Source organism: Oryza sativa, chromosome 7 (assembly GCF_034140825.1).
Source record: "Oryza sativa Japonica Group chromosome 7, ASM3414082v1".
Taxonomy (NCBI): Eukaryota; Viridiplantae; Streptophyta; class Magnoliopsida; order Poales; family Poaceae; genus Oryza; species Oryza sativa.
Window position 1 is genome coordinate 5043114 of NC_089041.1, and position 25669 is coordinate 5068782.

Below are 25669 nucleotides of genomic sequence, written 5' to 3' on the forward strand. Positions count from 1 at the left end.
GGAAATAGTATATGCATGTACACAGTGTTTTCTTACAGCAAAAGCATTGCTTCTCCCAGCGTTGCATGCATGCTCTGTCCTTGCTACGATTTTTTTTACCCCATGGACCCCACCTTACTGCGAACTCACAGAAATAAGCAATGTGAAGCACGTCTCCCTCTATTGCCGCTTGTCATTTGGGCCCACGCTAATACCGATGTGGATAGTAAATGTTGCTGATGCCCTTACAGACACACAGGTTTATGGGTTTGTTGTCCCTATGTGTCGAGAGCACGGGCCTATTGGGTACTCCGTTGAGACCTATGCGCTTTTGGATAGCCAACAGCGAATGCAGGTTTATGGGATTATACGTATGCACTTAGTTCTTGAGGACAGGTCACTGCTTGTTAGGTCCGCTACGGTGGTCTATGCCTTTCACGGTACTCCCTCTGTTACACAAATTTGAATTTCAAAATAGAAATGTTAAAAATTTCACATTGAGAAAATTTAACATTGGGGCATAGACCACCATGGCGGACCTAGCAAGCAGTGATCTGCCCTCAAGAACTAAGTGCATATGTACAATTTCATAAATCTGCATTCGCTGCTGACTGTCCAAAAACGTACCGGTCTCAACGGAGTACCTAATAGACTCGTGCTCTCGTCATATAGGGACAACGAACCCGCCATGGTGGTGTATGCCTAATTTTAAAAATCTCGAAATTCTCTGCAGGGACTTTGTACGTTTTGCAAAATAATCCCTGATAGCCGTTGGATTTTCACAGACAGCCATCGCATAGGGGTTTGGGTTTTCTCTCTCGCGGCGCCGTCGACGACCTCATCGCCGGCGCCGCCGCGCACGTGCTCCGGTTGTCCCATCCCTGAGCGGAGGGAGATTCAAGCCGAGGCGGCGTACGGTGGCGGCGCCGACGGCGACCTCGGTGATCCGACGCCCGCGATGGTCGCTTGCCCTAGCCGCCGGGCTGCCGCCGCCGCCGCCGCCGCCGCCTGATACCCCCATCAGCTTACCCGACACGACAGTCCTCCCCCGCATCGCCCGCGGCCATCGCCACCGCCTCCATCTGCTCAGCGCGTCACCTCCACGGCGCCTCCCTTCCCCCGCCGCCGCCGCCTCAGTCCTCCTCCCCTCCGCCGCCGGTGCCGCCGCCAAAATCCCCCACCGCGCGCGCGCCACCTACTCCCTCTCCCTCTCCACCAGGTTCAGGCGAGGTAGTGAGCCCTAATCCTAAGCCCTCATTCCTCTCCCCCACCGCGCCGGCATCAGCTCCACCCCGTTGTCACAAGTCTCCCCCACTGCTGGCATCAGCGTCCTCTCCTCCCCTGGCTCCTCGTGTCCACGCCGCCTGCGGCTGCGCCAAAGTCCAAGGCGTCTAGGCGTCTAGCCCCGCTCGCACTCGCCAGGCCACACACCATCTCCACTCTCCTGAACGCAGCAGCGTCCCCAGCCCCTGCCACTGAGGCGTTGTACTGCATTGCGGACCTCAGGAGCACGGCCGCCACGCAGATGGAAGCCCTCGAAGCGCTGCCGCGGCTATGCCCATCTCCCTCTCCCGCGCATCCAAGGTGAACTTATTTGGAAGATTCCTTGTGCGGTGTGTACCGTTACTATGTCGTCTCTTGTTGCAATGTATGTCACTAGAATTAAGAGTTTAGAGGGTTGATATATTAGGTATGATTTTACTTTTATCATCTTATAGCACAATTACACAAATGGATATACTTCCTTCTCTTGCACATTTTGGTATTTTAGAAAGCATATAACATTGGAGTAGTTATTTTTGCCTGCTAATAACAATAAATCTATTAAAGTTTTTGTATGAAATTGTTACTAGTTAATTTATCATAGTACTTATTTCTATAAGAAGTGTATACCTGTAAAAAGTGGTCTGTGTAGCATGTTGTAGGCCATACTATATCCGAAATGTTACTTTTGGAACAGAGGGAATATGTTCCTTAATTCAATTTACTGGGGAAAAAAATGTTCACATGATGGATTTTGCACAAACTGCCATTCTGAGGGCTCAAATAGAATATTTTCCTCATGGCGTACTAATCAATCTTACAGGATGACATGATAGAGTATGCACAACTTCCTACCCTCTTTATGCATGCAAATTATTGAGTCTTATGTGCACTTCTGGAAAAAGGAAAGAAATGAGCATGCATGTGTCCTGTTGTGACCACACAATCAATTGCATGCATGTGAGCTGTGTGGCTGTGTTCAAAATTGAATCCGTAAATCCATTATACACGTGTCTGTGTTCCGTACTGTTACTTCACATGCGTCCATGTATATTTCATAATAGCTAGAAGATCCAAACAAAAGATTCATTGAAAGATTCCTTTTTCAGAGTAATGGGAGAATTTTAAGCTTTTTTTTCCCATCAATGTGGAAATTTCTTGTTTTCATACTTTGTAAAATTAAGGCAGGGACTTCTAGGATAGCCTCTAAATTAGTATAAAGAAAGGTTAGTCTGGTTGATTAGTGATTAATAATTTGTTGGACTTCAAGGAATCATATAACTTTTGCTAGGTACCCACTTGTAAAACAACTGAATATCAGGGTCGATGTGATGCAAGAATCCATTGGCTTATGGGTGAATAGTTGACCTGTAGTCTGTGTTGTCATTGTTAATCCTAGCTGATTGAACGCGCTGATGAAGCCTAGAGGGGGGGGGGTGGGTGAATAGGCTGTCCCTGAAAACTTAAAAATAAATCGCAGCGGTAAAATTCAAACAGACCCGGAACTTCCTGGTAAGGAATTCCGGAACTTCCGGTCTCCCAGGCCCGGAACTTCCGGTGTTCTAAGACAGGAACTTCCGGGTAACAGAATAGAGAAGAAATTCAAATTTCAAAACAAGAGACTAAGCCAATCTTCACAAGATGGTGCACAGGTATTCTAAGCAGAGGATATATCACAGAATCATCCACAGAAACATCACAGAAAGAGACAAGAGCAATTTTTTCCCGAAGTTCGGATCTTGCGATCCTACTCTCCGTTGAGGAGCTCCAAAGAGCTGGGTCTCGATTAACCCCTTGCCTCACTTGTGCAAAAACCCTAGAGGAAATCCACAGCCTTCAACCCCAAACACCCCTAGGCAAATTTCTAGAATTGAGTGACCACCAAGATCCAACTCAACCTACTTCTAGAAATCCACCACAAGTGTGGGTTGCTCTACTTGGAAAGCCTCTAGAATCTCAGCACAAGAACTTCACTAACTTACCTCGTTCCCTTTCGGAGGAGAGGAAATCCTTCACAAACTTACCCGGGACATCCACAATATGCAACGGATTCTCGCGGGCGACACCTAACCGTCTAGGAGATCATCTCCAAGAGTAATAAGCACCGAGATGATAGCCCACGAGATATTCCAAGTGCTCACCCAAGATCCTAGTCTTCACACCTCTCCAAATCTTCTTCTCTCCCTCTCAATCTCTCATTCACACATGAATTAGGCTCTAGATTGAGTGGAGAAGGCAAGAAACACTTGGGAGAGGCTAGCAATAGCTCTAGGTTTGAAAAGTGAAAGTGGAATGGCCAAGGAACGAGCTGTATATGTATAACGGCTAGGTGACATCATCTAGCCGTTACTCACAAATTTGAACTGGAAACTAGATAGGAAGTTTCGGACCTGGAAGATCGGAACTTCCGGACTACACTTAGGAAAATCTTTTTCACAAGACCGGAACTTCCGGACCTGGAAGACAGGAAGTTCCGGACTTGCATTTTTGGACAGATGGAGTATTTGCAAAAATGACTCCTAGGGAAACTTGACACTTGGTTCACACTAAGAGCACTTGATATATCTCAGAGCATCACCTGGAACCCCTCTTAATAGTACGGTTTTTCCTAAAAACTCGATTTCAAAAGATAAACTATCCTATGCACTTCTCGAGTTCCGGTCCGCTTTGATTTTGTACTTTTTGGGGGTCTCCAAGCATCCATCTTCCACACCTTGGACTAATGCACCTGAAAGTCACTCAATGAACTCATTAGTTCCTTAACCACATTTGTCATTAATCACCAAAACCCACTAGGGGGATTAATGCACTTTCACTGATAACTGAGGTCTATGGGAGACCTAACTACATATCCCGAGAGCATATGGTTTCAACTTTAAAGAACCTCCTTGGGAGGTGGAACAGAGCGAGTTGAGCCCTCATCCGTACGAGTACCGTTAATAGAAGGATAAGTGGCCTAATCCTTTAAAGTTATTATTTGTCTGTTTTTTTACGACCGATGTCATATACGAAAGAATATCCAAGAGTTTCTATTAGTATTGTCATGACCAAAATGCCGATGATGCTTGACATCTTGACGTAATGCCTAGGAAATCCTATGAATGAAATCATGAGCTTATTTGCGCAAATATATATTTGCATTACATGCATGTGTTGATTACGTTAGTTACTGAATACATAAAATTTCAGTTTATTACATGTTTCGTAGGAAGATGGCATTAATCAACTAGCCAGCTAATAACAGAGAACATGTTCTTGGTATGGAGTTTATCTTTCAAATGGTGAATGAGTTTTACTGGATGCCGAGTTGACAAACATTGAAAGACCATACTACCATTGTCTGCAGAGGTTGCCAGCGTGCAATTCAATGCTAAAGCAGTTAAAAGAGGATCACAGTCATCCATCTCTTTAAGATATGGTATGGAGTTTTTCAGATGCTAATATATATTTATACTGCATTCTTCCTCTCATCTGGTGTGCTTAAACCATTCTATAATTTACATCGTAATAACATTTAAAGCCTCAAACAACTTAAATGCTGGTATTTTCTTTTGAATATAAGATGTTCATGGGAAAAGTCTGAAGCGGGAAAACCAATCCTGAAGCTACTATGGAGGAAGTCACTGAGGAGAAAACTATATATTTAAGGTTTGGCATCCTATGCTTCTGTAGTGCTCAAGCTATCAATGCAATCTTAATTTTGCTTTCAGATGTTAACTGAAATATTGAATGCTATTTTCCTTGGAGTTACTATAAAATTTACTGACTTGAGTTTATTTTCTTAGATATGATGAGATGTGCCCTTTGAAGTATCTGTGCTCCTATATTGCCATAACGATTTTTAATTAGAACCTCAGTTGTAATATTTTAATCCATATAATGCCAATTGTGCACCTTTCTTCAAGATGAGATATTTTATTTTCTTATTGTGTTTGCTCTGGTCTGTAACTAAGACATTAAATGCTCATCCAATTATTGTATTTAAAAGGAGTCCTACAGAATATGTCTTCATTGATCTGACTGTATATTCTAAAGAGTAATTTGATAAAAACCATAAAAAACTTAGATAGTCAAGTTTACAATCGTAAAATATTTTTTTTGTCTTGCGATTCTTAATATATGCTACTTTTTGTTGTATTAGATAATAGCGAAAAAAATCTGCACAAATATCACTTGCTAATATAATTTTGAATGCCTCTGAAATTACACTGAGATATATATCTTCAGTCTTTTACAGAAAATAAAATGACATTGCTGAAACAAATGACCATTTTTTACGTTAATTGAATAACATGGCAAACCTCCAGAAGAATCTTCATATTAATCGCAGTTCCCCTGTTCACAGAAGATAGGAATTTGAGCTCATGAACAAAATCTTCAGAATCAGGACATGCGTAAAAAATAAGATCATAATCATGAATAAATGAGCTGCATATATCATAGTGTTTTTCTTAATTTGGATAGCTAGCAAAGATAAATACTATGGTAAACTGCATTAAAACTGGCATAAAGGATATAAGCAGATTAGAGTAGCATTTTCTTTTCTTTTCTGCAGAAGAAGTTCATCGCATTGTAGAGTCTGCATAGGTTCACATCCGAAACCCCACGGCTTATTCACATCCCGATCAGGTCTCCTATGACACAATTAACAACCTATCATTGAAGAGCATGCCTTTCTTCCGTGAGAAGTGTGCTCTCATAGACTCTCTTTTCCCTTCCCTTTGCAAATAGGCAGCGCCAACAGCCATATCTAGGAGGTGAGCCAATCCCTTTCTTCATCAATAGGAGGTGGCTGTAGTGGCTTGCCGCTTGCAGCAAGTTACGATGCATATTCTTGTTTTTTTTCCTTATTTTCTAACTGAATGAGGTTATCATTTTTTTTTCTTTTGGTACGTACTTATGCTTCGTATCTTGTTGATTGGGGCCTTGTTTGAACCTTATTCTTAGTTAAAAGATTGACTGGTGTAAATCACTTTATCTTATTCTTACATTCTAATGGTGTTCAGTTGATTGTTTCTTTTGAATGTCGGGCAAGCCACTACACTGCCTGAGCCAGAGATAAAAGCATATGATGTGCTCCGGTACATTCATGCTGTAAAGGACACATTCCCAGACCAGCCCTAGAAGCTTGATGAGTCATCATAATTTTGCTTCATTTCAAGAGCAAGAGGTGGAATTACTCACGTATGTCGGTAAGACACTTGCATGCTAATGATTAATTATATTAGAGTGAGATATTTGTGCTATTAGGAGTGTGTATGGATCGCTAAGCTAAATACATGTTACTGATATTTTATTTTTCAGGGTACAAAATACATGAACATCCATGTAAAGATCATTTTCAGTGGGTAACAAGCCCAAGTGCCCAACTAGTATATGGTACTCCCTCCTTTTTTTACTTATGGTTTAGGACATTTACAGTTTCCAATGCACATGTTTTATTGTTGCTTACTACGATTATATATCCACAAAAATAATTAAAAGCATAACAACATGAAAGTATTTTTCCAAGAAAATCAACTAATGACATTTTCACATGTCAAATCTTTTTTTTTTGCATATATTAGTGAATTAACATTTTGAGTTTTGATTGCACACATTCTAAAACTTCATTTATTTGACAACAGAGGGAGTGTCAACGATTTTATAAGGAAATTAGATTGTGCCTAAGTTGCAAGAATATTATGCAAAGTAATGTCTTTTACCTAAACTTTTCATAGTCCACTAGATAGTGGGAGTAGCTTGTACTAAATGAAATGATATACTACCTCTGTCCTCCTGTCCAGATTCGTAGTACTAGGTAATATCACATCTAGTACTAGGTAGCTACATTTTGGGACGGAGGAAGTAAGAGAGAAATACTTGAAACTTTTTAACTAAAATATACTTAACCAAAGCCGGTGGAGTGTCGGTGGACAGTGGAGGATCTTCCAAAGCTAGAAAATGGTGCTGGAAGGTACATGATGGTTCACAAAATTGGAGAAACGAACCTCTACTAGAAGACGAGAGTAAACTTCCCCTCAGTAAAGTTGCACCCTAACAGAACAAGGCTGTAAACAACTTTAACAGAACCTTGGTAACATGAAAAACTTTCAGCCTTACAACTAGGAACCAAATTTGAGAATGAAGCCTGAGCATATTTTTACACTATTTTTCTGATTAGCCAATATGATTTTGACTTGACCATAATATTGCCAACTTGTTAGCTTTTCTATGCTCAACATGATTTTGGAAGGCATACATTTTAGATCCAACAAGGTGGAGATTTACATTCCTATTGTGGGAACTAGAAAGATGCTTCTCCAGTCTTCACACCCAAAAGTTCCAATATGTTAGCTTTTGAGGCAAATGATTGTGGGGAATAGATGTGCACACAACCACCATCAAAGTCTACCAAAGAGCAAGTAAATGGATTGATTTTGATTGTATGATCCTCGTGGATCCATACATAAAACACCTGGAGAGAATGCATGCAAGTAAAATGCTGATTCACTTGAAGGCGTGAGTAAAACTTACCTCACACAAAAGCTACCTGCCTACCCCCTTCTTTTTCTTTTAGTTGATCCTTGAGTGTGCACACAAGACTAGAAAATCATTATATTTTTCTAGATATGACTATTTCGCCTTGAATATATTGTTTAGTATTGTGGGTAGCAAGTTGGTGAGAGTGTTATAAAGCAACTTTTATATTTGTGGGGGACTGTGGGTAGAATATGACTACTTATTATAGGGGTAAAAAAGGAAACTACACATTGGGAATGCATTTCAAGTATTTGCAAACAACATTTTTTTTGGCAAAACTATCAATTGAACAAGAACGGAGGGAGTATAAACCAACAATACCAAGTTGTTAAACAACTTTCCATGGAAACATGGGAACACTAGAATTGCGTGTACTTACATTTTGCCACGGGTTTGGCCAACTTAAGGCAGACGTTTTGTTTGCCACCACACTTTTGACATGCCACATAACCTTACCTTATTTCCCCACATGCCATAGACACATTTTCTAGCCATGTCTTACCTAAGTTGTGGCCAACTATATTCAGGCACACAATCCATGGCATGCACGCTTTAGCTTAAAAAATTGGCAACTTAGCATATGCAACCAAACTGACCTTTACACTAAAGCCATCTAAAATTATGAAGTACATTAATAAGGACAGTAACACATCTAAAAATTGTAGTGCTTATCTTGGATCGTTTAAGAGAACAATGGAAGACACAAAACATGAGAACTAACTTGTTTTTTTTCTTTTTTTGCAATTTCTATCTGATTGATTTGATCACAATTGGGTCAGAAAGTGAAATTGACGCAAACATGGCTAACTTGTTAGCTGATTATTTGCTCAACATGTTTGTGGAAGGCATACATTTGAGAGATATTGAGTTGTGACTAGGTTGAGATTTACAATGCAATAGTGAGAAGTGGTAAGTTGCTTCTCTACACTAAAAATCTCCAATGCTTCAGCTTTTGCACCTAGGATTGTGGCTAACAGATGTGCACACGATCACTATTAATGTTCGTAAAAGAGGAGAGTAGATAATTGGATTGATTTGGTTGCATGCCACAACGTGCCTAGATGATATTGTTTGCCATGTAGAAAAGTGAAAGCCATAGTGCACAATGCCACACACCATCTGATCGAGAGGCAACCCGTTGTGGTTGGTTGGCTTGCTACATTGATCATCTTGGCGCCACGAGCACACGCGCGTAGTTCCATATTGCTTATGGCATTGACTTGGTCAAAGTTGGGTCAGAAAGTGTAAATGGCACAAATATTACCAACTTGTTAGATAATTCTTTGCTCAACATGATTCTGGATGACATACGGTTTAGTGCTATACAAATCACACAACACTGCTAGCTTAAACAAAAGTGTTTGGTCAGATTCAGAATTGAGAACAAAAACTGCATGCCATGCCACCGCGTGCCTAGCTGGTATCCTTAGCTAGGTAGGAAAGTGAAAGCTCTAGCACACAATGCCACACACCAGCCGATCGAGAGGCTAACCATTGTGGTTGGTTGGCTTGTTGCATCATTCATCCTGGTATTGTGAGCACACACGTAGTACCACACTGCTTTAGAGCTAAATACCTATTAAGAACATTATAGAAATCAAGTACACAAATTCTAGTCACATATTCTTCCACGGTTGTCTGATTGTCCAATATGGCATTGACTTGGCCATAGTTGAATTAGAAAGTGTAAATGGCACAAATATTACCAACTTGTTAGATAATTCTTTGCTCAACATGATTCAGGAAGACATACGGTTTGGTGCTACACGAATCACACAACACTTCTAGCTTTAACAAAAGTGTCCAGTCGGGTTCGGGATTGAGAACAAAACCGCATGCCATGCCACAATGTTCCTAACCGATATCCTTTACCAGGTAGGAGAATGAAAGCTATACTGCACAATGTCACACACCAGCCAATCAAAAGGCAAACCGTTGTGACTAGCTAGCTTTGTCGTTGCTCGCACATTTCGTGCACTATACCACCCTATTGTCTGTGGTTTCCATTTCTCTAAAACAGAAACCCACACGAATCACACATCACTCTGTGAGCTTTAACAAAAGTGTTTAGGTGGGTTCAAGATCAAGAACAAAAACCGCATGCCTAGCTGGTATCCTTAGCCAAGTAAGAAAGTGAAAACTTTAGCACGCAATGCCACACACTAGCCGATCGAGAGGAAAACCATTGTGGCTAGCTGGCTTGTTGCATTGTTCATCCTGGCACTGCAAGCTCATGCGATCACGCACATAGTACCACATTGGTTGAGAGCTCCATATGTATTAAGATCATTATAGAAATCAAATACATAAATTCTACTCCTTTTGTCCCAAAATAAGTCCATACTCCATGTATAGAAGTGGACTTATTTTGGGACAGAGAGTAGTTATATGATTCATAAATGGAAAATAGAGCATTTAAAGTCAGGCTTCCTCAGAATAGTTAGGCTTGAAAGGGAGTATCAGGCACGTTGAACGATTGGCTGGTGGATGCAGCTCGAGAAATATTCTAGTTTGAGGAATTGTTACGGAAGAGGGAACAATCGGCCATCGACGGCGCAAAAGGTAGTGATGTCAGTGGCAACAGGGTTGGGATGCAATTATTCAAGCTTTAGAAAGTGCCACAATAGGGTTAGAAAGTGTAAGTGGCATAAACCTTGGTATCTTAGTTGATTCTTTGCTCAACATGGTTTTGGGAAACATAAGTTCAATGCTAGAAATTTTTGAGAAGCAGAAATTTGATTCATGATGAAAAGCTCCAATGCTTCAGCTTTTGTAGCAAGTGATTGTGGCTAGAGAATGCTTGTGAGTACTAGATGGTTGGTGAAGCAAAATGTTTGAGAAACACAAACAATCCTACTTTAGAAGACACAAGTAGAACTTTGTATTGATTGACTGCTTGATCATCGTGGATGCAGTAGAGAATGCTTGTGAGTACTAGGCAGTTGGTGAATCAAAATATGCTAAAAAACTCAAGTAAAACAGATGGCACAGATCACAATCAAAGTCCACCGAAGAGAACTTGTGTAAGTGTATTGATTGACTACATGATCATCATGGACACAAATTAAATGCCCAGAGAGAATGCTTGTGAATACTAGGTGGTTGCCGAAGCAAAATTCAAGAAACAATCCTAAACCAGAAGACGCGAGTAAAACTTCCTTGAACAGTCCAACAAAACCAAACTGCTAAGTTAGGAACATTTTTATCTTGCATGCTTACACTAAAGCCATAAAAAAGTATGAGTCGATTGACAAGCATTGCAGCACATTTGAATATTGAAGTGCTTTTCTTAGACCCCTCACAAAAATATTAGAGCATACCAAATTTGAAGACAAGACTACAATTCCGTTGGTAGCATTTTGCACTGTTTGTGTGCTTATCCAACATAGTTTTAGTTGACAACAAATTTGGAGATGACACAAACATTGCCAACTTGTTTGTTAATTTGCTTCTTGGCAAGATTTTTGAGGACACGTTTCGAAGCTATCAAACTATCAATAAGTATACCACTTTGAAACTGGATAGTTGCTTGTCGATGATATAAATCTCCTGCTTTAGATTTTGCTACAGTATAATGGACAATTGAAGAAACACAATAATGATCAAAGTACATTGACGGGGAGAGCATATAAGTGGATTTATTTTGATTGTTGTTGATGTATACATTTAAATCCAAGAGAGAATTCTTGTGAGTTGTTAGGTGCCAGTAATAGACATTTTAGGAAGAATCTTCCGCTAGAAGGTGTGAGTAGAACATCCCTTGGTAAATCTACATACCAAAAAAAACCAAGATGCCAACCTACTTTGATAGAAACTTTGTATTGTTGAAATATTGCATGTTTACACTAAAGCCATTCGAAAGTTTGAAGCCTGTCAACTAAGGTTGCAGCTAGTTTAAAAATTGTTGTGTTTCTCCTAGAATCTTCACAACAACAATGGAGGATGCCAAATCTGAGGATGAAACCTAAGCAAAATCTTTGTCAAAGATCTAGTTTTATTGCAGTGTTGTCCTAACTAAGTGTTTGTCCACTTGGGAAGTTAATTCTGCTAGCAGCACCTTGCCCTATTTTTATGATTGTCCAACATGGTTGACTTGACCACATTAACACAAATGTTGCCAACTTGTTAGTTGATTCTTGATTCTTTGCTCAACATGATTCTGGAAGACACATTTCAAAGCTAGCAAACCATCATTAGGTCAATATTTTCATGGCCACTCTAGGAACTATTAAGTTGCTTATCTAAGGTGAAAAGCTTAGATTCTTCAAGTTTTGTAGTACACGACTGTTGGGTATAAAATGTGCGCACAATCACCTGTTAAGGTTCACTGAAGAGGATGCATTGGTTTTGACTCTTTGATCATTGTGGATTTATCCATATAGTGTCTAGAGAGAATGCTTGCGAGTAATATGTGTCTGGTCAAAAAAAAAAGGTGAAACAATCGTCTGCTAGAAGTTGAGAGTAAAATTTCCTGAGGGTAAAAAAGCGGCAAACTAGCAAAACCAAGCTGCCAAACAACTTTTCATGGACCATCGACTCTACATTTTAAATTGTTAGTGCTTCTCCTAGATCCTTCACAAAAACAATGGAGCATACTCTATATCTAAGAATGGATCCTCAGTAGATTCCTTGTCAATATCCAGTTTTATAACACTGTTAGTGTGGTTGTCCGATGTAGTTTTGACTTGACCACAATAGGGTTAGAAAGTGTAAATGACACAAACCTTGCTAGTATTTATTTATTGACTAGAAAAGTGGTTGTGTCTTGTGATGGGGAAAACTAACATATTAGATGATTAAGGTTCAATATCGTGATATGAACATTTTAAGAAAACATATTCTTCACGTAAACCTGCCATTTGACTTGTAAAACATCGTGCTTTGCAAGAGACTATAATAATATTACATGGTGTCCTTAATGTTTGGAATAGAAAGGAAATCTTTCACGAGTTGATCCTGGAATGCACATAGTAGTTGGCATCATGCCACTATCACGTTGAGGTCGATCTCCACGATGTGTGCTTTGGCGAGCAGAGCAGGGACAACGTCGGCACGATGCGCTATGCCAGGCCCTCAGTGATGGTCATCTTCTCGACCCCAACGACGGAAGAGTATGCACACAACGTGGACTATGACTTCGTCTTGGTCGAGCACGAGGTCCATCGTTGTACGGCCGTTAAGTCCTAGCCGTACGCTTCACGTTGGACCTCGAGTCAATGGGAGGTTCACTGGCAGCATTCCTCAAAATATTTGGGCTTTAGATAGACAGGGTACCAAACACGCTGGTAGAAACGGCGGGTGACAGTAGCGGAGGAGGTGGCATCGAAATATTGGAGCTCGAGGTATTGTTGTTGAAGACGGAATGGCTGGCCGGTGACGCTACAGAGAGGTGGCATGGTAAAATTCAATCATGAGGAAGTGCCACAATAGGGTCAGAAAGTTTAATTGACACAAACCTCGTAAAGTACACTTCTAAGCATTTGAGTGGCGATGTTGGATCCTAAGTCAGTGGGAGGTACACCAGATGCTTCCTAAAATTACTCGGGTTTGAGAGTGGGAGTACCGAACACGTTGGAATAATTGGCCGGCGGCGGCAATGGAGGTGGCATTGAAATACTCGAGCTCAAGAGGTGGTTGCCGAAGAGGGATAGTTGGCCAAGGTGCGACAAAGGTGGGGTGGTAAAATTCAAACTTGAGGAAGTGCCACAAAAGGGTCAAAAAGTGTAAATGACACAAACCTCATTAACTTGCTTGATTCTTTGCTCAACATGGTTTTGGGAACATTAGTTCAATGCTAGTAATCCATGAGGAGCAGAAAGTTGATTCACGATGAAAAGCTCAAGTGCTTCAGCTTTTGTGGCAAGCGATTGTGGCTAGGAGATATGAATAATAAATATGCAGCAACGACCATTGAAGTCCACCGAAGAGTAGAGCATATGAGTGGATTGATTTTGACCATAAATATTGAAAGAATTCTTGTGTGTTCTAGGTTGTTGGTCTATAAATTCGCAAATAATCCCTTGTTAAAACGTGTAAGTGAAACAACCCCATACTATAAAGCTACAAGCCTGCAAAACCAATCCACCAAAAAACCTTTGACAACAACACTGGAGCACTGAAAACTTTGTGAAATTTCATGAAAACCAGCCAAGAGTACGCTCCTAAGCATTCGAGCGATGACATTGGATCCCGAGTCAATGGGTGGTTCATCAGTAGCCTTCCTCAAAATACTCAGGCTTGAGAGAGGGAGTACTAAGCGTGTTGGAACATTGCCTGGTGGAAGCAGCGCATGAGGTGGCATCGAAATATTCTAGATAGAGGGATTGTTGCCGATCAGGGGATGGTTGGCCGGTGACATTGCAAAGGGTATAGTGGCGTAGTGGCAACAGAGGTGGGATGGAAAATTGTAAGCTTGAGGAAGTGCCACTAGGGTCAGAAAGTGTAAATGACACAAACCTTGTTAACTTAGTTGATTATTTGCTCAATGTGTTTTTCAGGAACATAAGTTCAATGCTAGTATTTGGTGAGAAGCGGAAAGTTGATTCATGATGAAATGGTCCAATGCTTGAGCTTTTGTAACAAGCAATTGTGACTAGCAGATATGATAATTAATACTCCATCTGTCACATAATATAAGGGACTTTTCCCATCAAATTTGTCCCAAAATATAAGGGATTTTAGGATCCCAAGACATACTCCACCTACCAACTTTTATACTAGTTTATTCCTCCACCATCTACTTTTATACTAATTTAATCTCCCATCTACTAACTTTTATACTACTTTATTCTTGATAGGAAAAATAAATTATCCAAATCTATGGATCATATGCACGATCAAGGTACACAAAACCTGTCGTTTGGTCTATTCCTCCTATGCTTCGTTGATGTAGTAGTGGCCTTTTTTTTTGCTGGAAGTTTGGTACGATGTCATGCATATCCACATTTTGCAACACTGCTTCTTTTCTTTAGATGAATATATATTGAAAGGTTAGGCACAATTAGATTGTTTAACGCCACTGCAGCCAGCAATAATGATAATATCAAAATGTGACTAGAGAGTTAATTAACTAACTGTTTTCAGCTTCCTGGTAGGTATCATTTAGCTTGCGCTTCGTTGCCTCTAGTCGCAAATCAGCTATGTTGGTGTTGTTTCTCTTCCCTATACCTACCTTGCAGCCTTGTAATATTGTTGCTTGCCTTTCCAACTTCTAAAACCAAATCACACGACTATTAAAGCCTTTCGAAGAATCACAACAAATTAGTGATTAGCACATTAAATATGAAGTTACACTCACATGATTAGGGAGTGGCTTCCTGACAACAACAAAAGGAGGTTGTTCTATTATGGTTGTAGCATGTTGTGTTTGGTTTCATGCCAGTACAATGTTTATTTTTAGTTTCTTCACCAAGTTGACTGCTCGATGTGTATTCATTATGTGTGGATTTATTAGGCTTGGTTGTTATTACACCAGACCTAGAGAACTTGATATGTGATCTTGGCCCTTGTGTTTTTCCTACCTGTAGCTTTGTTTGTCTTAATGTTGGGGCTTGTCTTGTTGGTAAACCTTGGATCTAGGGGATAGTATTTACGTTAGGATATGTTGTTTTGTTCCATAGGTTTGCTTGCCTCATATTGGAGGTTCGTGTTGTCCTGATAAATCTTGTCACTTGTACACTATGTTTTCATCAACATTTGTTATTGGTTGTGCAATCTCCATTTTGTACCCATAACCACAATCATTTTCAGCGTAGTGTATTAGAACTATTACATGATATGCAATCCTATTAATTTCTTGTGTGGCAAGTCATCCTGGGGAAGAAAAAAACATTACCATTGTCTACTCATGCATTCTCCCAGGATCTGCTCAACATAGTTTCGTGAGTATTTTCCTTGCATTTCTGACTACTTGCACTGATTATTGTTACATGTCCGAGGATTCAAAGCTATGCATGAATTCCAACTTCTTACATTTCTTGCTTCCTAGGATGGGATCTCCTTAAGCTTGTTGAGCGTCACATTGCCAGTTCAGTAATATTTGCATTTATTTCTGTAAAAAAAATATTATGGGAAATCTTGGTTTAAAACTTCAGACTCCATTTGAATACTTTGTATGTGGCTTGTTTTTGTTTATGTTCAATTATCTTTAGTATTTTTGTGAGGTGCCATATAACGTCTGGTGGGAAAGATTTCAGATACCCTAGATGTTGGATGTGTCGTGTTGCCTCTGTGGCTTGACAGCATGTAGATGCATCCGAATGGATCAATTTAACAATTTCTATTCAGTTCTACACACTCTTTCCTATGCAGACTTCTGAAACGACCTTGGAGAGCAGCTGTACAATTGAAGATATTAATCGATTGGAACTGGAAGGTTATAGATGTGCAAAACATCGGGTTCTACTTCCTCTGTCCCAAAAAAAGTGAATCTAGAACGGGATGTGACATGTCCTAATACAACGAATCTAAACAATCACATCCAGTATTAGGTTGTTTTTTTTTGAGACGGAGGGAATACATTAGTGGTTTAGAGTGTGTTTGAGTTCCAAGAATGTGTATATACACAAAATAATGTGTTTTACACTATGAGAATGTCTGATAAATAGTGTGCTTCACACTGAGTGTGTCTCAGTTGCAAGAATATGTACGCAAAATAATGTGTTCTACACTAAATCACTAACGTGTGTCTGAGTTGCAAGAATATGTACGCAAAATAATGTGTTCTACACTAGGATGTCTGAGTTTCATGAATATGTGCAAAACAATGTGTGCACAACACATTGTTTCCACCGCCCACTACACAAGTGTACTAGTAGTATATATGCAGTAAAAACACTTTCAACTTTTTCTCACTAAAAGTTATTGACAGTAACCATCCATGCCTAGATTATTTTTAAATTTTCAACTTTGTAATTTAGATTTTCAATTGCCATCTCTTTTTTTTCTCTCTGCCTTTCCTAACACCATCACGACTCCGACTCCGTAGAGACGCCGAGTTCGCCACGAACTCGGCCAGCGCGCGCGGCCTCATAAATCTGGGCGCGCGCGCGCGGCACGGCGCCGCGACACGAACTCGACCAAGAAGAAGAAGAGCACCCGGCCATGGCGGCCACGTCGGCGGTGACCACCACCACCGGCGCGCGGTGGCGGAGCTGGGCGTTCGCCAACATGGGCACGCTGCTCGCCCACTTCGGCTCGCTCTCCTTCTTCCTCGGCCCGCTCCTCGCCGCGTACGCGCCGCGGCGGCTGCTGCTCACCTACTTCAACCTCTTCCTCCGCCGCCGCGCGCGGCGGCTGCTCAACGCCGTCGACCCATACATCACCGTCGACATCTCCGAGTGCCCCGCCGCCGCGCGCTACTACTCGAGGTACGACCCCGTGGACGCCCGCGACACCACCTACGACGAGGCGAAGGCGTACCTGAGCGCCACGTGCTCGTCCGAGGCCCGCGAGCTCCACGCCGAGGGCGCCGAGGAGGGCGACGGGCTGGTCATCAGCATGCGCGACGGCCAGGACGTCGCCGACGAGTTCGGCGGCGCGACGATGTGGTGGTCGTCGGTGGCGGCGGAGCAGCAGGCGGCGCCGCCGCCGCCGCAGGGGGCGGCGGAGCGGCGGTGCCTCCGCCTCACGTTCCACATGCGCCACCGCCGCCTCGTCGTCGACGAGTACCTCCCCCACGTCCGCCGCGAGGGCCGCGAGGTGCTCTTCAGCAGCCGGCGGCGGCGGCTCTACACCAACAACAAGATGTCGGAGTACGCGTCGTACTCCGACGAGAAGGCGTGGAGCTACGTCGACTTCGACCACCCGACGACCTTCGAGACGCTGGCCATGGAGCCGGCCAAGAAGAAGGCGATCATGGACGACCTCGACGCGTTCCGGCGGAGCAGGGAGTTCTACCGCCGCACCGGCAAGCCGTGGAAGCGCGGCTACCTCCTGCACGGCCCGCCCGGCACCGGCAAGTCCACCATGGTCGCCGCCATGGCCAACTACCTCGACTACGACATCTACGACGTCGAGCTCACCGTCGTCGGCAACAACAACAACCTCCGCAAGCTCCTCATCGAGACGACGAGCAAGTCCATCATCGTCATCGAGGACATCGACTGCTCCCTCGACATCACCGGCGACCGCGCCGCGCGGCGGTCGCGGCCGCCGCCGTCGTACAGGGACGGCCACGACCGCCGCTCCAGCGACGTCACCCTCTCCGGCCTCCTCAACTTCATCGACGGGCTCTGGTCGGCGTGCGGCGGCGAGCGCATCGTCGTGTTCACCACCAACCACCTCGACAAGCTCGATCCGGCGCTCATCCGCCGCGGCCGCATGGACATGCACATCGAGATGTCCTACTGCGGCTTCGAGGCGTTCAAGACGCTCGCCAAGAACTACCTCGACGTCGACGCCCACCACCTGTTCGACGCCGTCGAGGAGCTCCTCCGGGATGTCAACCTCACGCCGGCCGACGTCGCCGAGTGCCTCATGACGGCCAGGCGCTCCGGCTCCGACGACACCTCCTGCCTCGAGATCTGCGTCGACGAGCTCAAGAAGAGGGCGGAGGAGAGGGCAAAGGAGGAGGCCGAGGCGAAGGCGAGAGAGGAGGCCGAGGCGAAGGCCATGGCGGAGTTCGAGGAGAAGGCGAAGGAGAAGGCTTTGGCCAAAGCCAAGGCAGTGGTGGACGCAGCCGCAGCCGCGGCGGCGGCAGCGGCGACGACGGCGACGGCGAAGCCAAACGCAACCAAGGAGGAGGAAGAAGAAGAAGAAGAAGAAGAAGAAGAAGAAGAAGAAGATAGCCAAGAAGAATCTTCTGCTGATACAGGACAATTCACCGAATAATTCAGAATCATCGCGTAGTTATGATGAAAACTAATCAAAATATATTTTGTATTTTGTTCTACTAATTTGTCAATTCTACAATGTACAGGCAAATCAGTCTTTTGATGACTTGATCTAACTCTTGATCAAGCAAGATCTTTCAGAAATTTTTGTGCTTGTTCTTAGTTCTTGTTTGTTGCTGATGTCCGTGCATTTTAGCTTGTCCTGTATTGACATGTTAAACTCAATCATTTTTTTTTGGTATTTTGTTCTACTGATCATTGAATAGCTATGATGCAAACTCAATCAAAATTTTGTATTTTGTTCTACTGGTTTGTCAATTTCTACAAAGTACACGCAAATCAGTCTTTTGATCTAACTCTTGATCAAGCAAGATTATCTTTCAGAAATTTTTGTGCTTGTTTTGGTTTTGTTTGTTGCTGATCATGTCTTAGGACAAAAGGCGTGTCTTGTCTTGACTTGTTATATAGCTGGTCTCCCTAGATTTTTAAGTGATATTCTTGGGCGAAATTGCTTAGCAACTACTCCTAGTATAATACTACCATTGCATGTCATTCAATCAGAAGTTATATCGAGAGATTATAATCTGGGAAAGATTTTGAAAGAACCAGCAAAGTTGGTTTTATATTATAGAGAGAGAAAAACTGTAAGGGGGTGCGGTGTAGTACTTGAAAAGCACTTCCCACCTACATTAAGAAGAAAATAAGAACTACTCTCGCGATATTACATTCTGTACTCCTTTGGCGCCTGCCATTCCCCATAGCTGCAGCTCGTCGACAATCTTGCCTGCAATCGCCGGCGGCGTTGACTCCGTGCTTCGGAAGATACGGTTATTTCTTTCCATCCAAATTTCCCAATGCACAGTCAGGAAAGCGGAGCATAGCCCTTTTTTCTGTATTTTCTCTGCATTGCCTGTTTGGTTGCGCCACCATTCGAGTAGTGTTGGAAGCACCGTGGCCTAATCTGGCTCCGAATCTGTTGCACAAAAGGACATTCTTTAAATAGGTGTTGGGCGGTCTCAAGGTCTCTGAAACACAGCTGACAGAAATAGTTGTTTGGCTATCCTTGGCATTGTAGTTGATCAGTCGTCTATATCATGCCATCCTGGTGTCAATCTGGGAAGATGTATCCAGTGTATTTTGTCTTCGAAATACGGAACAAACACAAATGCTAATATACACGTGCATACTTATCCATGTGAAAACCGTCTATACTCTAGCTCTATGAGCATGTTCGAGAAACCTCCAAAATTCATCGTAATTTCAGACAGTCAAATCACGTACATTCTTTTCTAGACAGTCAAACCGGATGCATTTAATTTTCAGAACGAGACCCCGGAGTCAAGGCTGCCGCATTGCTGACTGTGCAATCTAGTAACGCAAAGAGAAGGCGCTCTCAAACCTAAAAGTTCATCCACTCATTTTATCCATTTCTCAAGTTCTATCAAATATTCAAATCCACTGCCACAATCAAACAATGAGAGTTGTACTGTATTTATGCTTGCTGATGTACATGCACCACAGATTACAGATTTTTAAATATAATGTGACTCAAAAAACTGATGAAGTGACTAAGCATGTTGATTATGTTGAAGTTTCTTTACAATCGACGGATACGCCAAAAACTTCACGTTGATATGGTATCGATGGTCGGTAAATTAAAACTTAAAACCTCGTGCTTGCTGCGATGCAGGATATATATGTCATTATTTTATTTGATAATTGATATATATATATGATATCTTTACTTAAATACATTATATTGGAAGTTTTCTAAATGGGTGATTAGAGATTCATGAGTCAGTACTTACAACAGTTTGGTGTGGTTCACGTACTAATCATTTTAGTGCTATCGGGAAGTAAAGTGAAATAACATGAATGAGCTAGCTAATTCCTTGCCAAATCTTCGATGTGTTAAATGAACAACCAAATTAACTAATGAGCCCGTATGACACGAGAGGAATAATCATCAGATACACCTAGTGGGAAACAAATGTAGAATTACAGATGATAAAAAAAAAGAAACAGTGACTACCAACGAGGCATATGCACAGATGACAGATGCTTAATTAGAATCAAAGTAAAAGAATAACAATCAAGATTTATGAAATTTGCTTAGGATTAATAATAAGCTGTCCGAGGAGATAAGAATTGGTAATGTAGGCAGATTGGCACCAAATTTGGGCTCCTTTGCCCGTGGGAAAGAAAAATATGGCACTAATTCAAGAGATACGTGAATTGATACTCTTTCATGTGTACAAATGCTTAATTACTATAGGACTAAAATAGCACTGATCAAGATTTTATGAATTTTGCGAATGATTTCTAGTTGTGAGTGTGCCAGTGATAAAGTCTACTACGAGATAAAAAAGAATGATATTGCAGATAGTGAGCTAGGTAAATTGGCAAAAGTTCTTGCTATTCAAGGTTGATATTTGTTATTTTTATTTCTACTCTATAAGTCGAAGTTTAATTTACATGTTTTTAATAGTATATCATATATTGATTTATATTTTCACTTTTCTTTAAAAATAATGAATAACTTTTATCATTCATGATGTATGTCCTCTCAAGTGACAAAAAAAAACTATTAGTACTTTCTACTTTCGAAGGTTGGCTCTCTATGTGCCTCATTTTGCATCTCTATCCGTTTCCCTTAAGCGCGATTCGGCGATTGTTGCATAGATTTTTACCCTTTTAAGGTGGTTTTTACCCCTTTTTCTTTCAATGGAAGTTCTATAAGGAAATATGGTCATCTACCTCCATCCATAAACATAAAGGATTTTTTTTTCGAAAATTACACAGTACAACGCAGATACTAACAACGAATATGTTAGGGAAAAAATAATTACAACAAACATCACTTAAGCTGCCATTCAATCCCTCAACCTTTCACATTTTACACTTCAAGTCCTGTTAAATATGTCAAAAGTATAACTAAGGTAATGTCTTATATCGCTAGTACTTTGATGTTTGATAAAATTGGCATAATCCCTTATTCTTCAGTCCTGTTAAATAGTATGTCAAAATTTCACTTTTACATGAGCAAATATTTATCTTTTTTTACAAGGAATATCAATTCTTCTTTTTTTCCCCACATGTTTTTGTCAATAATAAGAGACATGAAGTAAGCTCTCGGATTATCCGAGTCGGATAGCATATTAGCATCCTGTAAATTTCCATAGAAAATCATACGTAGTAATACTTCGTAAATCCGTATCCTACACGGTCAAGAACTTCAAGTTCGCCATGAACTCGGCTGATCCATGAGACCATGAATAATTCATCCGCACCATAAATCCGGAACGCGTGCGCTGCGTGGCATACGCAGGTGTTCGACCAAGAAAAAACCGCAGCAGCCGCCGCCCGCCATGGCTGCCACGGCGGCGGAGACCGCCGCCGCCGCCACCGCCACCGCCGGCGGCTGCAGGGTCGTGCGGTGGCGGCGCTGGACGTTCGCCAGCCTGGGCGCGCTGCTGTCCAACCTCGGCCCGGTGTGGTTCCTCATCGCGCCGCTGCTCGCCGCGTACGCGCCGCGGCGGCTGCTCCTGACCTACTTCAACCTCGTCCTCCGCCGCCGGGCGCGCCGCCTGCTCGCCGCCGTCGACCCCTACGTCACCGTCGACATCCCCGACCCCGGCGCCGCCGACGCGCACCAGCAGTACTACCACCACCGCTCCAGGCTCGGCGGCCGCCGCGCCGGCGACAACGCGTACGAGGAGGTGAAGGCGTACCTGAGCGCCGCGTGCTCGTCGGAGGCCCGCGAGCTCCGCGCCGAGGCCGCGGCGGAGGGCCGCGGCCTCGTCGTCAGCATGCGCGACGGGCAGGACGTCGCCGACGAGTTCCGCGGCGCCACCATGTGGTGGTCGTCGGTGGACGAGGAGCAGCAGGGCGGCGGCGCGCGGCGGCGCAGCCAGCGGCTCACGTTCCACCAGCTCCACCGGCGGCTCGTCGTCGACGAGTACCTCCCCCACGTCCGCCGCCGCGGCCGCGAGCTCCTCTTCCACAACCGCCGCCGCCGCCTCTACACCAACAACAAGAGCCTCAGCTACAGCAGCGTCTACCACAAGGCGTGGAGCTACGTCAACTTCGACCACCCGACCACGTTCGAGACGCTGGCCATGGAGCCGGCCAAGAAGGCGGCGATCATGGACGACCTCGACGCGTTCCGGCGAAGCGGGGAGTTCTACCGCCGCGCCGGCAAGCCGTGGAAGAGGGGGTACCTCCTGCACGGCCCGCCCGGCACCGGCAAGTCCACCATGATCGCCTCCATGGCCAACTACCTCGACTACGACATCTACGACGTCGAGCTCACCATGGTGAGCGACAACAACGACCTCCGCAAGCTGCTGATCGAGACGACGAGCAAGTCCATCGTCGTCATCGAGGACATCGACTGCTCCCTCGACCTCACCGGAGACCGCGCCACGCGGCGTCCCGGCGAGATCCGCGGCGGCGGCAGCATGGTCACCCTCTCCGGCCTGCTCAACTTCATCGACGGGCTCTGGTCGGCGAGCGGCGGCGAGCGCGTCGTCGTGTTCACCACCAACCACGTCGAGAAGCTGGACCCGGCGCTCATCCGCCGCGGCCGCATGGACATGCACATCGAGATGTCCTACTGCCGCGCCGCCGCGTTCAGGACGCTGGCCAAGAACTACCTCGACGTCGACGCCCACCACCTGTTCGACGCCGTGGACGACATACTGGACAAGGAGGACATCACGCCGGCCGACGTCGCCGAGTGCCTCATGGCGGCCAAGCGCTCCTCCGACTCCGACGTGACCTCCTCCCTCGAGTTCTTGGTCGACGAGCTCAACAAGAGAGCAATGGAGAACGCCAAGGCGGTGGCCGAAGCGAAGGCGAGGGCGGAGGCGGAGGCGGAAGCCAAGGCAATGGCTGACGACGACTCGGAGGAAGACGACGACCATTATTCGGATGATTACACTGACGACGACGACTACGACGACGATTGATTCAAGCTAAGAACTCAAAATGCACAAGAAGATACAAAGAATCAACGGTCAATTCTCTGCGAAAACTGATACTGTTGCACTGACTGATGTGTAGCTGTTCGAACTTCGAAACGAAATTTAAATGTAGCTGGTGTTTGGTTCATTTCCTGTAAATTCAAATGTAAGATACTAAGATGAATCTAATTAGTAGGGATGATTGAGTTGATCCTTTTTTTTTCATGTGCTGGAAGTTTATAGAAGCAGATGACCAATTGTAGAACCCGGTTCCGAGCATTTTTAGAAGAGCAATTTTACGATACCTCATGGTATCTTCTTAAGGACCGTAAAATTGTTCTTTTTTTAGAAAGTTCGGAGTTTGGCAATAGTTTACTTGAGTGTGTACTTTTGACATTGCAAAATTTCATTTGTGAGTTTTCGATTTTGAAATTGTCCCACTTGTCACTGATCTGAATTATATCACTGTTTACTACAAGGACAGTGAGCATTTGTGTGCTGAATCTGATGAGATTACCATGTCTTTGTGCTTGTTGTGCACTCATGTAAGGATATATAAATATGACAGAAAGCAATCTTGAAATAATGAAATTGTTGTGAATTTTCTGTCCTTTTACTGATGCTATTTGGATAATTTTACCATCCTTGATAAGTACGTAAATTTTGGTAAAAAATAATTAATGTAAAATTTAGGTATCTCAAGGTACTTTATTAAGGATCATAAAATTTTGCATGTTATGTACATGTTGTATTCAAAGTCCGTGTCAGATATGAAAGAGAACACTGGCCAAATTTGATATAAATTATGAAGATTTTGCATTTTTTATAAGGGAAAATATTTTATTATTTCGAAGTTATTTTTGCCATTTAGGCCGTTTAGGTGAGGACCAATTTCCTTGTGCAAAAATAAATTTCAAGTGGGAAGGAGAAATATCAGAACTTAAAGTGGAAAAGGCAAAATTCAAATGGAAGAACAAGATATCGAAATTCGGAGCATGAAAAACAAAATACAATTGGGCAAAAACATCAAATTTCTACCCACCGTATCCTGTAATTCTTTGTACGATACTTTTACAATGATGTGATACATTCCATTTTTCTACCGACAGCTATCAACTGCCCATTGTAAGGACATCTAATACCGGTGAAACGCAACTTAATCTACAGGTTCTTCTTCAGCGTACAACACTTTAGTCCTTAACGAAGAAATTAATTTCCAGTCTACTTTATGTCTTTATCATGCATGACAGAGCAACAAGGATGTGAAGTTGTAAAAGGTAATTTGGCCGGTAGTTGTAAAAGCATATCGGCAGATTGACAAATACGTTGCCAGAAATGTAAAAAATCCTGAAAACCGAAACAAACGGAGAACTAACAAGAAATTGGAAAGTGAAGAATTCAATGATAAAAAGGAAATCTGCATCATGGACTTCAAATTTTCAGTTAGGTTTTCCAGAATTGACATGAGATTGGTGAAAAGATTCTTGTCAAGATGTCCAATTGACTGGTGTCAGCATCTAAGCTGAAGGTATTGAAGAAACTGAGGGCCTTTTGGATTGAAGTCAAAATATACCCTACCAATATTTTGGTAGCTTAAATAGTAGACATGTCAGTTGGTTTTGGTTTGAAGTCAAATTATTGGCATTGCCAATGTCTAACTTGGTACTTTCTAGATTATAATCAAGGTTTCGATTTCTTATTGGCATAAAACCAAATGCTACTTTACCCTGCCAAAGAATTTGTAGTGCCAAAGTTTGTCTAGATTTTGGCACTACCAATATTTTGGTAGTGTATTGAACCAAACAAGCCTTGAACAAATTTTGTATAGGAGTGCTTCTATTCAGATGTGTATGATTCAGCGGTGGTTTCTTCCTTATTTGAAACAATGTAAATTTTCCTAGATTATGCGACGATTGAACTATTTCTCGTGAAACTCCTAAGTTCCAAGCTGCCCCCTTCTGTTTCAGGTTATGGCTTGATTGGACAAGTTTCAAATACTTTACGTTTGGTCGTGTTTAGTTCACACCGAAGTTTGAAAGTTTGGTTGAAATTGGTACGATGTGATAGAAAAGTTGCGTGTGTATGAAAGGTTTGATGTGATGAAAAGTT

General features: G+C 42.9%; 2 protein-coding genes and 1 non-coding gene across 11 annotated transcripts; all 3 read left to right on the plus strand.

Annotated features, from left to right (window-relative positions):
* The first annotated feature begins 752 nt into the window (after positions 1–752).
* Positions 753–16495, plus strand: LOC107281781 (uncharacterized). 9 transcript variants are annotated; one of them, XR_010742627.1, is made up of 8 exons: positions 753–1563; positions 4432–4500; positions 4589–4660; positions 4805–4890; positions 6249–6434; positions 6547–6621; positions 14562–14605; positions 16075–16495. It is a non-coding gene; the product is annotated as an uncharacterized protein (transcript). The 9 variants fall into 9 exon arrangements; XR_010742624.1 differs by having other exon boundaries at positions 4451–4500; XR_010742626.1 differs by having other exon boundaries at positions 1207–1563; positions 4451–4500; positions 6278–6434.
* A 174-nt stretch (positions 16496–16669) lies between these two features.
* LOC136351074 (AAA-ATPase At3g28610-like) lies at positions 16670–18759 on the plus strand. Its single transcript, XM_066312556.1, has one exon. The coding sequence runs from the start codon at positions 16867–16869 to the stop codon at positions 18592–18594; it is 1728 nt and encodes a 575-aa protein (XP_066168653.1). The 5' UTR covers positions 16670–16866; the 3' UTR covers positions 18595–18759.
* A 3166-nt stretch (positions 18760–21925) lies between these two features.
* LOC4342630 (AAA-ATPase At3g28610) lies at positions 21926–23768 on the plus strand. Its single transcript, XM_015791801.3, has one exon. The coding sequence runs from the start codon at positions 21965–21967 to the stop codon at positions 23564–23566; it is 1602 nt and encodes a 533-aa protein (XP_015647287.1). The 5' UTR covers positions 21926–21964; the 3' UTR covers positions 23567–23768.
* Positions 23769–25669: the final 1901 nt, after the last annotated feature.